At 43.3% G+C, this 16191-nt stretch overlaps 1 protein-coding gene across 1 annotated transcript in view; it reads right to left on the reverse strand.

Moving 5' to 3' along the window:
* RMDN2 (regulator of microtubule dynamics 2) overlaps nt 1-16191 on the reverse strand; it is a 390609-nt gene that overhangs the window by 279345 nt on the left and 95073 nt on the right. Inside the window, exon 6 of the mRNA XM_053711902.1 lies at nt 1131-1206. Coding sequence (XP_053567877.1) covers nt 1131-1206 — 76 coding nt within the window. The remainder of the gene's footprint in view (nt 1-1130; nt 1207-16191) is intronic.

The raw sequence follows: 16191 nt of genomic DNA on the forward strand, positions 1-16191 counted from the left end.
GTACCCAGTAGTGCATTGCTGCTCTGGAGCAGAATTTAACAATGTATTTAATCCCTTTGTAGGAGGTTAAACACATAGTTATATGCAAGCAACAGTGCAATAATACAATTCTGAAACTACAAGTGCTGAAACTACTAAACAGCTAATCCATTCCCTAGTAATTTCCCGGCTTGACTACTGTAACAACCTACTAACTGGCCTTCCTCTCTCCTGCCTCTCCCCCCCTTTAATCCATCCTAAATGCCTCTGCTAGGCTAATCCACCTCTCCCGACGATCTGTATCCGCCGCACCCCTCTGTGAGTCCCTTCACTGGCTCCCCATTCACAGCAGAATTAAATTCAAAATTCTCACTCTGAACTACAAAGCCCTTACCAATGCAGCCCCCCCATACCTGTCCTCACTCATCAACAAATATACTCCAGCCCGTCCCCTAAGATCCAACAACGATCTACTCCTTGCCTCTTCTACCATCACCTCCTCTCATGCTAGACTACAGGACTTCTCTCGTGCGGCACCAACCCTCTGGAACGCACTTCCTCGAGCTGTCAGACTTTCCCCCAACCTCTCCTCCTTTAAACGCTCCCTAAAGACCTCCTTGTTCAGGGAAGCCTATCACCAAATCAGTAACAAATGAATTCCACTTGCCTAATAGTTGCCCTCATCTAACTTCACACTAACATCATTCCCACCTTTGCAGTCCCCATCTCCTGTTTCTCACCCTCCTACCCATTTAGATTGTAAGTTCCCACAGGAACAGGGCTACCAATTCCCTCTGTATTTGTTTGTTAAATTTTGTCTGGTGTCTTTTATATTGTACTGTACTTTTATTTTTGTACCCATGGACAGCGCTGCGGAATCTGTTGGTCTCTAACACATTGGAGCACTTTCCTTTTTGCTCTATTATGTTCTTTTCAATGTGAAATCTGTCATGTAAAATATAGGGAAGTAAAAGTATGTATTAGGTTTGTTATGCATGGGTTCTTAAAATCAGGTGAGTATATATCATTGTCATTGCTTGCAACATTCTTGCCATCTGAGCATATGTTATGAAGTTTCCAAGTATGGGCGCTTTCGTGACATTTTGACAATACAAAATAATGTACGTGTGTCAAAAAGTTAACTGAATTACCTTAAACAGATATCCATTCTTGATTTTATTCTGTACACTATCAAACTCGGACACATAACCACACATTATTGCATACCTAGAAAACACAAACAAGTCAAATACAATGTTTACTTAAAAGAACACAATGAAATGTAATATGTTAAAATATAAATTAAAACAATTCCGCGTATCAGTAAAATAAAAAATTGTGGCATCACTAATTTTCAGTAAACATCCAGAACCTTCTAAACTTGTTAAGATGATATTAAACTCAAAAGGTTATCTCCTAGAAAATGATTAATTAATAATGACAGAGTGTACTTTGCATGTCTATGACAGCCATCTCAAAACAAACCAGGAGCACTCATTATACTAAGAGAGCGTCTCATGCTATGTGTAATGCAACCGGGTTTCTCCAAGAGTGCTGTCAAGGACGTGGGATGACAGTGCAGTTCAATATCATGTTTCATATGCATTGTCTAGGGCAGTGCTTTCCAAACTGTGTGTCGTGACACAGTGTGTCGGCTGCAGTGTGTAGGTGTGTCCCTGCTTCAGCACAATTTTTTTTGTATTTACATTTTTTTTTGGTTTGCGACTTTCTGCCTGCTACGTATATCACATGGTTGACACGTGATTGATGCCTAGTGGGTCACAGATCATCTTAACCTATTGGTGCAGCTCAGTGGGAACTGAAACTATTCCCATTGGCGGTTTTGGCGGCACATTGGCTCCTGACTGCACGTGTAGTCTACTCAATCGGCTCGTGACTGCATGTGTAGTCAGTGAGTGGGACAGCAGTGTGTTTGTAGCGCGGGCAGTAGTCAGTCCGACACAGATCTCTGAGGGCGGCAGCTTAAATGCTGAGCTGAAGGAAGAAGTGTTTTGTTTTTTTTTGCAGCTAGCTCCCAGTATTACATTGCTGCTCCTGCTCAATATAAAGGATAGAAAGTGGAAGCTTAAAAATGCTTAATGATAAAATGCGAGTGTCTTTATCTAATATTCCACCTAATATTCAGAAACTGTGTTCAACCCATCAACCTCATACATCCCATTAAAATAGTAAGTAGCTATTGGTGTTATTAAATGTTTTTTAATTCTTGCACATTGATACTGTTACTTGTAAATACATTCTGTTATTATATTATTTATGTATGTGTCCGTATCTCTTAAAACAAGTTAGTTTAACCTCTTGTTTGCTGGTACAACTGAATTACTGTGTCGCGAAATGATGTAGGTCTAAAAAGTGTGTCACCAATATGAAAAGTTTGGAAAGCTCTGGTCTAGGGAGATTACATGTAGCTAGAGCAACCTCCCATGGGCAGTTAACAAAAGCCACCATAGAAAGCTGAGGTTAGGTCCCAAGCATTCAAAATGATGTGGTGGGTTACTCTTGGCCAATAGCTGTAACTTATCCTCCGTTGTATGATTTTAGCATCTGCAGTTTTGGTGTGTGTATATATATATTCTGTGACACCCCTTTAATTATGATCTTAAAAGTACAACGCAATGAAAATGTATTAATGTTACAATTTATTAAGCACTAACCTGTCCAACAGTCACTAACCAATTTTGGGGTAGGTGGTTATATGAGACTTGAACATACATAAGCCGGCCACCAGCAAGCACCAGGGTGCTGGACCAAAAATGGTCCGGCTCCTAAGATTACATTTCTACTTTTCAAATAAAGATACCAAGAGAACAAAGAAAAATTTATAATAGGAGTAAATTAGAAAGATGCTTAAAATTGAATGCTTTGTCTAAATCATGAAAGAAAAAAATTGGGTTTAATATCCCTTTAAAAGGACAATTTTTCTAAACCTTTTTGGGGGGCTGCATAACCTGAATCATGAAAGAAAAAATTATGTGTTTCATATCCCTTTAAGGATGCTGCTAAACTGTGAATTCAAAAGAAGTAATTTTATATCCTCCAATATTTCAAGAAAGTAAAGTACACAAAAACAGAATTTATGCTTACCTGATAAATTACTTTCTCTTGTGATGTATCAAGTCCACGGATTCATCCTTTACTTGTGGGATATTCTCCTTCCCAACAGGAAGTGGCAAAGAGAGCACACAGCAGAGCTGTCCATATAGCTCCCCCTCCAGCTCCACCCCCCAGTCATTCGACCGAAGGTTAGGAAGAGAAAGGAGAAACCATAGGGTGCAGTGGTGACTGTAGTTTAAACAAAAAAGCTACCTGACTTAATAGCCAGGGTGGGCCGTGGACTCGATACATCACAAGAGAAAGTAATTTATCAGGTAAGCATAAATTCGATTTTCTCTTGTAAGATGTATCGAGTCCACGGATTCATCCTTTACTTGTGGGATACCAATACCAAAGCTTTAGGACACGGATGAAGGGAGGGAACAAGACAGGTACCTTAAACGGAAGGCACCACTGCTTGTAAAACCTTTCTCCTAAAAATAGCCTCCGAAGAAGCAAAAGTATAGAATTTGGAAAATTTGGAAAAAGTATGCAGCGAAGACCAAGTCGCTGCCTTACAAATCTGTTCAACAGAAGCCTCATTTTTAAAAGCCCATGTGGAAGCCACTGCTCTGGTAGAATGAGCAGTAATTGTTTCAGGAGGCTGCTGGCCAGCAGTCTCATAGGCCAAACAGATGATGCTTTTCAGCCAAAAGGAAAGAGAGGTAGCAGTCGCCTTCTGACCTCTCCTCTTACCAGAATAGATAACAAACAATGAAGGTGTTTGTCTGAAATCCTTAGTTGCTTGTAAATAGAACTTTAAAGCACGAACCACATCAAGATTGTGTAACAGACGTTCCTTCTTCGAAGAAGGATTAGGACACAGAGAAGGAACAACAATTTCCTGGTTAATATTCTTATTAGATACAACCTTAGGAAGAAAACCGGGTTTGGTACGCAAAACTACCTTATCTGCATGAAAAACCAGGTAAGGTGAATCACACTGTAAAGCAGATAACTCTGAAACTCTTCGAGCAGAAGAGATAGCTACCAAAAACAAAACTTTCCAAGATAAAAGCTTAATATCTATGGAATGTAAAGGTTCAAACGGAACCCCTTGCCGAACTGAAAGAACTAAATTCAGACTCCATGGCGGAGCCACAAGTCTATAAACAGGCTTGATTCTGACTAAAGCCTGACTAAACGCTTGAACGTCTGGTACCTCTGCCAGACGTTTGTGTAAAAGAATAGACAAAGCAGATATCTGTCCTTTTAAGGAACTAGCTGATAATCCATTCTTCAATCCTTCTTGGAGAAAGGACAATATCCTGGGAATCCTAACCTTACTCCATGAGTAACCCTTGGATTCACACCAAAAAAGATATTTTCACCAAATCTTATGGTAGATTTTCCTGGTGACAGGCTTTCTAGCCTGAATCAGGGTATCAATAACCGACTCAGAGAAACCACGCTTTGATAGAAACAAAATTTATGCTTACCTGATAAATTTATTTCTCTTGTGGTGTATCCAGTCCACGGGTTCATCCATTACTTGTGGGATATTCTCCTTCCCAACAGGAAGCTGCAAGAGGATCACCCACAGCAGAGCTGTCTATATAGCTCCTCCCCTAACTGCCACCTCCAGTCATTCGACCGAAGACAAGCAAGAGAAAGGAGAAACTATAGGGTGCAGTGGTGACTGTAGTTTAAAAATAAAAAACACCTGCCTTAAAATGACAGGGCGGGCCGTGGACTGGATACACCACAAGAGAAATAAATTTATCAGGTAAGCATAAATTTTGTTTTCTCTTGTAAAGGTGTATCCAGTCCACGGGTTCATCCATTACTTGTGGGATACCAATACCAAAGCTATAGGACACGGATGAAGGGAGGCAAAAGGCAGGCGCTTAAACGGAAGGCACCACTGCCTGTAAGACCTTTCTCCCCATAATAGCCTCCGAAGAAGCAAAAGTATAAAATTTATAGAATTTAGAAAAAGTATGAAGCGAAGACCAAGTCGCCGCCTTACAAATCTGTTCAACAGAAGCCTCATTTTTAAAAGCCCATGTGGAAGCCACCACTCTAGTGGAATGAGCTGTAATTCCCTCAGAAGGCTGCTGGCCAGCAGTCTCATAAACTAAGCGGATTATACTTCTTAACCAAAAAGAAAGAGAAGTTGCTGAAGCCTTTTGGCCTTTCCTCTGTCCAAAGTAGACGCCAAAACAATGCAGATGTTTGACGAAAATCTTTAGTAGATTGTAAATAAAACTTTAAAGCACGAACCACGTCAAGATTGTGTAAAAGACGTTCTTTCTTTGAAGAAGGATTAGGACACAGTGACGGAACAACAATCTCCTGATTGATATTCTTATTAGATACCACCTTAGGAAGAAACCCAGGTTTGGTACGCAAAACTACCTTATCTGCATGGAAGATCAGATAAGGGGAATCACACTGCAAGGCAGATAACTATGAAACTCTTCGAGCCAAAGAGATAGCTACCAGAAACAGAACTTTCCAAGATAAAAGCTTGATATCTTTGGAATGCAGAGGTTCAAACGGAACCTCTTGAAGAACTTTAAGAACTAAATTTAAACTCCATGGCGGAGCAACAGGTTTAAACACAGGCTTGATTCTAACTAAAGCCTGACAAAATGCCTGAACGTCTGGAACATCCACCAGACGCTTGTGCAAAAGAATAGACAGAGCAGAAATCTGTCCCTTTAAGGAACTAGCTGACAATCCCTTCTCCAATCCTTCTTGGAGAAAAGATAATATCCTGGGAATCCTGACTTACTCCAAGAGTAACCCTTGGATTCACACCAATGAAGATATTTACATCATATCTTATGATAGATTTTCCTGGTGACAGGCTTTCGAGCCTGAATTAAGGTATCAATGACCGACTCGGAGAAACCACGTTTTGATAAAATCAAGCGTTCAATCTCCAAGCAGTCAGACGCAGAGAAATTAGATTTGGATGGTTGAAAGGACCCTGAAGTAGAAGGTCCTGCCTCAGCGGTAGAGTCCATGGTGGAAGGGATGACATGTCCACCAGATCTGCATACCAAGTCCTGCGTGGCCACGCAGGTGCTATCAAAATCACTGAAGCTCTCTCCTGCTTGATCTTGGCAATCAGACGAGGGAGCAGAGGAAACGGTGGAAACACATAAGCCAGGTTAAAAGACCAAGGCGCTGCTAGAGCATCTATCAGCGCTGCCTTGGGATCCCTGGACCTGGATCCGTAACAAGGAAGCTTGGCGTTCTGACGAGACGCCATGAGATCCAGTTCTGGTTTGCCCCAAAGTTGAATCAACTGTGCAAACACCTCCGGATGGAGTTCCCACTCCCCCGGATGAAAAGTCTGTCGACTTAGAAAATCCGCCTCCCAGTTCTCTACTCCTGGGATATGGATAGCCGATAGATGGCAAGAGTGAACCTCTGCCCATAGAATTATTTTTGAAACCTCCAACATTGCTAGGGAACTCCTTGTTCCCCCTTGATGGTTGATGAAGGCTACAATTGTGATATTGTGCGACTGAAATCTGATGAACCTGACTGCAGCTAGCTGAGGCCAAGCCTGAAGAGCATTGAATATCGCTCTTAGTTCAAGAATGTTTATCGGAAGGAGTGTCGCCTCCTGAGTCCACAAGCCCTGAGCTTTCAGGGAGTTCCAGACTGCACCCCAGCCCAGAAGGCTGGCATCTGTCGTTACTATTGTCCAATCTGGCCTGCGGAAGGTCATACCCTTGGACAGATGGACCCGAGATAGCCACCAGAGAAGAGAATCCCTGGTCTCTTGATCCAGATTTAGTAGAGGGGACAAATCTGTGTAATCCCCATTCCACTGACTGAGCATGCAGAGTTGCAGCGGTCTGAGATGTAGGCGGGCAAATGGCACTATGTCCATTGCCGCTACCATTAAGCCGATTACTTCCATACACTGAGCCACTGAAGGGCGAGAAGTAGAATAAAGAACACGGCAGGAATTTAGAAGTTTTGACAACCTGGCCTCTGTCAGGTAAATCTTCATTTCTACAGAATCTATCAGAGTTCCTAGGAAGGAAACTCTTGTGAGAGGGGATAGAGAACTCTTTTCTTCGTTCACTTTCCACCCATGCGACCTCAGGAATGCCAGAACAATGTCTGTATGGGACCTGGCGATTTGAAAATTCGACGCCTTTATTAGAATGTCGTCTAGGTAAGGGACTACTGCTATACCCTGCGACCTTAGGACCACTAGGAGTGAACCCAGAACCTTCGTAAAGATTCTTGGTGCCGTAGCTAACCCAAAGGGAAGAGCCACAAACTGGTAATGCCTGTCTAGGAAGGCAAACCTGAGAAACCAATGATGATCTCTGTGTATCGGAATGTGCAGATAAGCATCCTTTAAGTCCACGGTATTCATATATTGACCCTCCTGGATCATAGGTAGGATGGTTCGAATAGTCTCCCTGAGAAATTTGTTTAGGATCTTGAGATCTAAGATTGGTCTGAAGGTTCCCTCTTTCTTGGGAACTACAAACAGATTTGAATAGAAGCCTTGCCCCTGTTCCTCCTTTGGAACTGCGTGGATCACTCCCATAACTAGGAGGTCTTGAACACATGTAAGAATGGCTCTCTCTTTATCTGGTTTGCAGATAATTGTGAGAGATGAAATCTTCCTTTTGGGGAAGATGCTTTGAAGTCCAGAAGATATCCCTGGGACACAATTTCCAACGCCCAGGGATCCTGGACATCTCTTGCCCAAGCCTGGGCGAAGAGAGAAAGTCTGCCCCCTACTAGATCCGTTACCGGATCGGGGGCTGATCTTTCATGCTGTCTTAGAGGCAGCAGCAGGTTTTTTGGCCTGCTTTCCTTTGTTCCAAGCTTGGTTAGGTCTCCAGACCAGCTTGGACTGGGCAAAATTTCCCTCTTGTTTTGTATTAGAGGAAGTTGAAGCTGCGCCACTCTTGAAGTTTCGAAAGGCACGAAAATTAGGCTGTTCGGTCCTTAATTTGTTGGACCTATCCCGAGGAAGGGCGTGACCTTTTCCTCCAGTAATATCAGAAATGATCTCCTTCAGTCCAGGCCCGAATAGGGTCTGCCCCTTGAAGGGAATGTTAAGAAGCTTAGACTTTGAAGTAACGTCAGCTGACCAGGATTTAAGCCATAGCGCCCTACGCGCCTGAATAGCAAAACCTGAGTTCTTAGCCGTTAGTTTGGTTAAATGAACAACGGCGTCAGAAACAAATGAATTGGCTAGCTTAAGAGCTTTAAGCTTGTCAAGGATATCATCCAATGGGGTTTCTACCTGTAGAGCCTCTTCTAGAGACTCAAACCAGAAGGCCGCAGCAGCAGTGACAGGGGCAATGCATGCAAGGGGCTGGAGAATAAAACCTTGTTGAATAAAAATTTTCTTAAGGTACCCCTCTAATTTATTGTCCATTGGATCTAGAAAAGCACAACTGTCCTCGACAGGGATAGTTGTACGCTTCGCTAGAGTAGAGACTGCTCCCTCCACCTTAGGGACCGTTTGCCACAAGTCCTGTGTAGTGGCATCTATGGGAAACATCTTTTTAAAAACAGGAGGGGGAGAGAACGGTACACCTGGTCTATCCCATTCCTTAGTAATAATTTCTGAAAACCTCTTAGGGATTGGAAAAACATCAGTGTAAACAGGCACTGCGTAGTATTTATCCAATTTACACACTTTCTCTGGGACTACAATGGCGTCACAGTCACCCAGAGTTGCTAAAACCTCCCTGAGCAACATGCGGAGGTGTTCAAGCTTAAATTTAAATGTAGACATATCAGAATCAGGTTGAAGTGTCTTCCCTGAGTCAGAAAAATCACCCACAGATAGAAGCTCTCCTTCTTCGGCTTCTGCACATTGTGAGGGTATATCGGACATAACTACTAAAGCATCAGAGAGCTCTGTATTTGTTCTAGCCCCAGAGCTGTCTCGCTTTCCTTGTAACCCTGGCAGTTTGGACAATCCTTCTGTAAGAGTATGATTCATAACTGCCGCCATGTCTTGTAAAGTATACGCAATGGGCGCGCTAGATGTACTTGGCGCCCCTTGAGCGGGAGTTATAGGCTCTGACACGTGGGGAGAGTTAGTCGGCATAACTTCCCCCTTGTCAATTTTCTCTGGTGATAAATCTTTTAAAGCCAGAATATGGTCTTTATAACTTATAGTAAGATCAGTGAATTTACACATTCTAAGAGGGGGTTCCACAATGGCTTCTAAACATAATGAACAAGGAGTTTCCTCTATGTCAGACATGTTTAACAGACTAGTAATGAGACCAGCAAGCTTTGAAAACACTTTAATTAATGTGAAAAAGCAGAATATAAAAAAACGGTACTGTGCCTTTAAGGGAAAAAAACAAACACAAAAACTGCAAAACAGTGAAAAAAGCAGTTAACTCTATGAAATTTTTACAGTGTATATAATAGACTAAAATAGCATTGCACCCACTTGCAAATGGATGATTAACCCCTCAGGTTCAAAAACGAAGCAAAAAAAAACTGGTAAAAACCGTTAAAACAGTCACAAGCAAACTGCAACAGCTCTACTGTGGCTCCTACCTTCCCATAAAACGACTTTTGTAGGCACAAAAACCCTTTACAGAGGTCCAATATGTCAGGGGACTCCTTCAGGGAAGCTGGATGTCTCAGAATGTAAAAACAACTGCGCAATTAGAGCGCGAAAATAGGCCCCTCCCGCCATGCACTCAAAGTCAGAGGGCCTTAAAAAACTATTCCTAGGAGTAAAATAACAGCCATGTGGAAAACTAGGCCCCAAACAAAGATTTATCACATCAGTAAAAAACGTTCTTTATATATATGCAAACGTTTTACATACTAAGCCATAATAGAAAGTAATATGAAAATTACACTTTACTGCAAGCATGATGCCAGTCGTTTATTAAATCACTGCAATCAGGCTTACCTTAACTATATCAGGCACTGTCAGCATTTTCTAAATCTTATCATCCTCTAGAAATAATATACTGAACATATCTCAGGGCAGTTAATTCTGCAGGCTGTTCTCCCAGCTGAAGTTTCCTCATACTCTTCAGTTATGTGTGAGAACAGCAGTGGACCTTAGTTACAACCTGCTAAGATCATCAAAAACCTCAGGCAAATTCTTCTTCTAATTTCTGCCTGAGGTAAAAAACAGTACAACGTCGGCACCGTTTAAAAATAACAAACTTTTGATTGAAGATAAACTACACTAATTCACCACATCTCTCTAGCTACTTCCCTTGTCGAGAGCTGCAAGAGAATGACTGGGGGTGGCAGTTAGGGGAGGAGCTATATAGACAGCTCTGCTGTGGGTGATCCTCTTGCAGCTTCCTGTTGGGAAGGAGAATATCCCACAAGTAATGGATGGATACACCGTTACAAGAGAAATTAGGCGTTCAATCTCCAAGCAGTCAGACGCAGAGAAATTAGATTTGGATGCATGAAAGGACCTTGTATTAGAAGGTCCTGCCTCATTGGTAGTGTCCATGGTGGGAAAGATGACATGTCCACTAGGTCTGCATACCAGGTCCTGCATGGCCATGTAGGCGCTATCAGAATCACCGAAACCCTCTCCTGCTTGATTCTGGCAACCAGACGAGGGAGGAGAGGAAACGGTGGAAAAACATAGGCCAGATTGAAGGACCAAGGCGCTGCTAGAGCATCTATCAGCACTGCCTGAGGATCCCGGGACCTGGACCCGTAAAGAGGAAGTTTGGTGTTCTGACGGGACGCCATCAGATCCAATTCTGGAGTGCCCCATAGCTGAGTCAGCTGGGCAAATACCTCCGGGTGGAGTTCCCACTCCCCCGGGTGAAAAGTCTGACGACTTAGAAAATCCGCCTCCCAGTTGTCTACTCCTGGGATGTGAATTGCTGAGAGATGGCAGGAGTGATCCTCCGCCCACCTGATTATTTTGGTTACTTCCGTCATTGCTAGGGAGCTCCTTGTTCCCCCTTGATGATTGACGTAAGCTACAGTTGTGATGTTGTCCGACTGAAATCTGATGAATTTGGCCGCGGCTAGCTGAGGCCATGCCTGAAGCGCGTTGAATATCGCCCTCAGTTCCAGAATGTTTATCGGGAGAAGAGCTTCTTCCCGAGACCATAAGCCCTGAGCTTTCAGGGAGTCCATAACTGCACCCCAGCCCAACAGACTGGCGTCGGTCGTTACGATGATCCACTCTGGTCTGCGGAAACACATTCCCTGAGACAGGTGATCCTGAGACAACCACCAGAGAAGAGAATCTCTGGTCCCCTGGTCCAGCTGTATTTGAGGAATGGAATGAAGGGCTCGGCAAGTGGTTAAGAGTTTTAACTTTCTGACCTCCGTCAGAAATATTTTCATTTCTACCGAGTCTATCAGAGTTCCTAGGAAGGAAACTCTTGTGAGGGGGAGAGAGAACTCTTTTTGATGTTCACCTTCCACCCGTGAGACCTCAGAAAGGCCACTACGATTTCCGTGTGAGACTTGGCTCTTTGGAAAGTTGACGCCTGAATTAAGATGTTGTCTAGATAAGGCGCCACTGCTATACCCTGCGGTCTTAGCACTGCCAGGAGGGACCCTAGCACCTTTGTGAAAATTCTGGGAGCAGTGGCCAACCCGAAAGGAAGAGCCACAAACTGGTAATGCTTGTCCAGAAAGGCGAACCTGAGAAACTGGTGATGATCTTTGTGGATAGGAATGTGCAGATACACATCCTTTAAATCCACGGTGGTCATATATTGACCCTCCTGAATCATTGGTAACATTGTCCGAATGGTCTCCATCTTGAATGATGGGACTCTGAGGAATTTGTTTAGAATTTTGAGATCCAGGATTGGTCTGAAAGTTCCTTCTTTCTTGGGAACCACAAACAGGTTTGAGTAAAAACCCAGCCCTTGTTCCGCAATTGGAACTGGGTGGATCACTCTTCTACACAGCGTAAGAACGCCTCTTTCTTTGTCTGGTCTGAAGACAGACGAGAAATGTGGAAGCTTCCCCTTGGAGGGGAGTCCTTGAATTCTAGAAGATATCCCTGGGATACAATCTCTAAGGCCCAGGGATCGAGAACATCTCTTGCCCAGGCCTGAGCGAAGAGAGAGAGTCTGCCCCCTACTAGATCCGGTCCTGGATCTGGGGCTACCCCTTCATGCTGTCTTAGAGGCAGCTGCAGGCTTCTTGGCCTGTTTACCCTTGTTCCAGCCCTGGTAAGGTTTCCAGGCTGACCTGGGTTGAGAAGCGTTACCCTCTTGCTTTGCAGCAGGGGAGGGTGAAGCGAGACCGCTCCTGAAATTCCGAAAGGAACGAAAATTATTTGGTTTGTTCTTTATCTTGAAGGACTTGTCCTGAGGGAGAGCATTGCCTTTTCCCCCAGTGATTTCTGAAATAATCTCTTTCAATTCAGGCCCGAAGAGGGTCTTTCCTTTGAAAGGGATGTTCAAGAGTTTGGATTTTGACAACACATCGGACTTTAGCCATAGCGCCCTGCGCGCTAAAATGGCGAAACCTGAATTATTTGCCGCTAACTTAGCTAGTTGGAACGCGGCATCTGTGATAAAAGAATTAGCCAGCTTAAGAGCCTTAATTCTGTCCATAATGTCCTCATATGAGGTCTCCGTCTGGAGCTCATCTTCCAGCGCCTCGAACCAGAAAGCAGCTGCAGTAGTTACAGGAACAATGCACGCAATAGGTTGGAGAAGAAAACCTTGTTTTCTTAAGTAAACCCTCTATTTTTTTATCCATAGGGTCTTTGAAAGCACAACTGTCTTCAATTGGTATGGTTGTGCGTTTAGCAAGTGAAGAAATAGCCCCCTCCACCTTAGGGACCGTCTACCATGAGTCCTGCATGGGATCAGATATGGGGAACATTTTCTTAAAAACAGGAGGGGGAACGAAGGGAATACCTGGTCTATCCCACTCCCTAGTAACGATATCCGCAATCCTCTTAGGGACCGGAAACACATCAGTGTAAACAGGAACTTCCAGGTACTTGTCCATTTTACACAATTTCTCTGGAACCACCATAGGGTTGCAGTCATCCAGAGTAACTACCTCCCTGAGCAATAAGCGGAGGTGTTCTAGTTTAAATTTAAAAGCCAATATATCTGAATCTGTCTGAGGAGAAACCATTCCTGAATCAGAAATTTCTCCCTCAGACAGCACATCCCTCACCCCAACTTCAGAGCGTTGTGAGGGTGTATCGGATACGGCTACTAAAGCGTCAGAATGCTCATTATCTGTTCTTAAAACAGAGCTATCAAGCTTTGCAGGTAACACGGGCAGTTTAGATAAGAACACTGAGAGGGTATTATTCATAACTGCCGCCAAATCTTGCAAGGTAAAAGAGGTAGACGCACTAGAGGTGCTAGGCGTCGTTTGAGCGGGCGTAACTGGTTGTGACACTTGGGGAGAGGTTGACGGGCTAACCTCGTTAACTTCTGTCTGAGAATCATCTTGGGCCACATTTTTAAGTGCAACAATATGTTCTTTAAAGTGTATAGACATATCAGTACAAGTGGGACACATTCTGAGAGGGGGTTCCACCATGGCTTCTAAACACATTGAACAAGGATTTTCCTTGGTGTCAGACATGTTTAACAGACTAGTAGTAAAACAAGCAGGCTTGGAAATCACTTTAATCAAGTAAAAACACACTTTGAAAAAAACGTTACTGTGCCTTTAAGAGATAAAAAAGGCACACAATTTTGCAAAACAGTGAAAAAATGCAGCAAACTTTTCGAAATTTTTACAGCATGTACCTAAAGCATTAGTAAGATTGCACCACTAGCAATAAAACGATTAACCCCTTAATGCCCAAACCGGATCGACAGTAAGCCAAAAAAACGGTTAAAAAACGGTCAGCACCTTGCCACAGCTCTGCTGTGGCCCTACCTACCCTTAGGAACCAGATTTGTGGGGAAAAAGCTTCTTATAGGCCCTCAAACTGCAGCAGGACCCTCCATGTGAAACAGCCTGAACTTCTAGTCAAATATAACTGCGCATCTGAGGCGCGAAATTAGGTCCCCCCACCTCACTATGGAGCTTGTGAGGCCTAAAGAAACACTCCAAAGTGTTTTTATATTAGCCATGTGGGTAACAACCCCTGAAAGAAACCCAAAGGAACCTTCAAAGTGTCTCAAAAAAATGATATTTTCAATAAAAACCGTTTGCCTTGAAAGTAGTGTCAACCAGTATAAACTAGCCCTGTTATGTAAGCTTGAAATTCCATACTTAGTCTCTGAATACAGCTTACCCTTCCCTCATGGGGATATTATCAGTCTTCTCTAGCATTATCACAGTCTTGTCTAGAAGAAAAAAAGACTGAACATACCTTATTGCAGTCTAACCTGCAAACCGTTCCCCCCAACTGAAGTTTTCTTGTACTCCTGTGGGAACAGCAGTGGATTTTAGTTACAACATGCTAAAATCATCTTCCTCCCTGCAGAAATCTTCATCTCCTTTCTGCTAGAGAGAAAATAGTACACACCGGTACCATTTAAAATAACAAAATCTTGCTTGTAGAAAATAAAAACTACATTTTTTTACCACATTCACTTTACACTTCCGATTGCTTAAAGCCGGCAAAGAGAATGACTGGGGGGTGGAGCTGGAGGGGGAGCTATATGGACAGCTCTGCTGTGTGCGCTCTTTGCCACTTCCTGTTGGGAAGGAGAATATCCCACAAGTAAAGGATGAATCCGTGGACTCGATACATCTTACAAGAGAAATAAAGATTATTTTTTTTAATTTCATTTAATTTTTTTAAAAAGGTATAGAAAGTTGTTTTTCAATATTAAAAAAAAAAAGAAATGCAACCTAAGAAGATATTTACGTATGCACATCTATACTATAATCGCATTTGTAACGCATCCGTCGGTGTCGCCAGTTGTGCACGCATCCTCAAAAGAATGTTGGCTGCGCAAGGCAGCCAAAAGAATGTTGGCTGCCCGCGCAGCCAAAAGAAACAGAATTTATGCTTACCTGATAAATTACTTTCTCCAACGGTGTGTCCGGTCCACGGCGTCATCCTTACTTGTGGGAATATCTCTTCCCCAACAGGAAATGGCAAAGAGTCCCAGCAAAGCTGGCCATATAGTCCCTCCTAGGCTCCGCCCACCCCAGTCATTCGACCGACGGACAGGAGGAAAAAATAGGAGAAACCATAGGGTGCCGTGGTGACTGTAGTTAGAGAAAATAATTCATCAAACCTGATTAAAAAACCAGGGCGGGCCGTGGACCGGACACACCGTTGGAGAAAGTAATTTATCAGGTAAGCATAAATTCTGTTTTCTCCAACATTGGTGTGTCCGGTCCACGGCGTCATCCTTACTTGTGGGAACCAATACCAAAGCTTTAGGACACGGATGAAGGGAGGGAGCAAATCAGGTTACCTAAACGGAAGGCACCACGGCTTGCAAAACCTTTCTCCCAAAAATAGCCTCCGAAGAAGCAAAAGTATCAAATTTGTAAAATTTGGCAAAAGTGTGCAGTGAAGACCAAGTCGCTGCCTTACATATCTGATCAACAGAAGCCTCGTTCTTGAAGGCCCATGTGGAAGCCTCAGCCCTAGTGGAGTGAGCTGTGATTCTTTCAGGAGGCTGCCGTCCGGCAGTCTCGTAAGCCAATCGGATGATGCTTTTAAGCCAAAAGGAAAGAGAGGTAGAAGTCGCTTTTTGACCTCTCCTTTTACCAGAATAGACGACAAACAGAGAAGATGTTTGTCTGAAATCTTTTGTAGCTTCTAAATAGAATTTTAGAGCACGGACTACGTCCAAATTGTGTAACAAACGTTCCTTCTTTGAAACTGGATTCGGACACAAAGAAGGTACAACTATCTCATGGTTAATATTCTTGTTAGAAACAACCTTTGGAAGAAAACCAGGCTTAGTACGCAAAACCACCTTATCTGCATGGAACACCAGATAGGGCGGAGAACACTGCAGAGCAGATAACTCTGAAACTCTTCTAGCAGAAGAAATAGCAACCAAAAACAAAACTTTCCAAGATAACAACGTAATATCTATGGAATGTAGAGGTTCAAACGGAACCCCTTGAAGAACTGAAAGAACTAGATTTAAACTCCAGGGAGGAGTCAAAGGTCTGTAAACAGGCTTGATCTTAACCAGAGCCTGAACAAATGCTTGAACATCTGGCACAGCTGCCAGT

The sequence above is a fragment of the Bombina bombina genome, chromosome 4 (assembly GCF_027579735.1).
Source record: "Bombina bombina isolate aBomBom1 chromosome 4, aBomBom1.pri, whole genome shotgun sequence".
Lineage (NCBI taxonomy): Eukaryota > Metazoa > Chordata > Amphibia > Anura > Bombinatoridae > Bombina > Bombina bombina.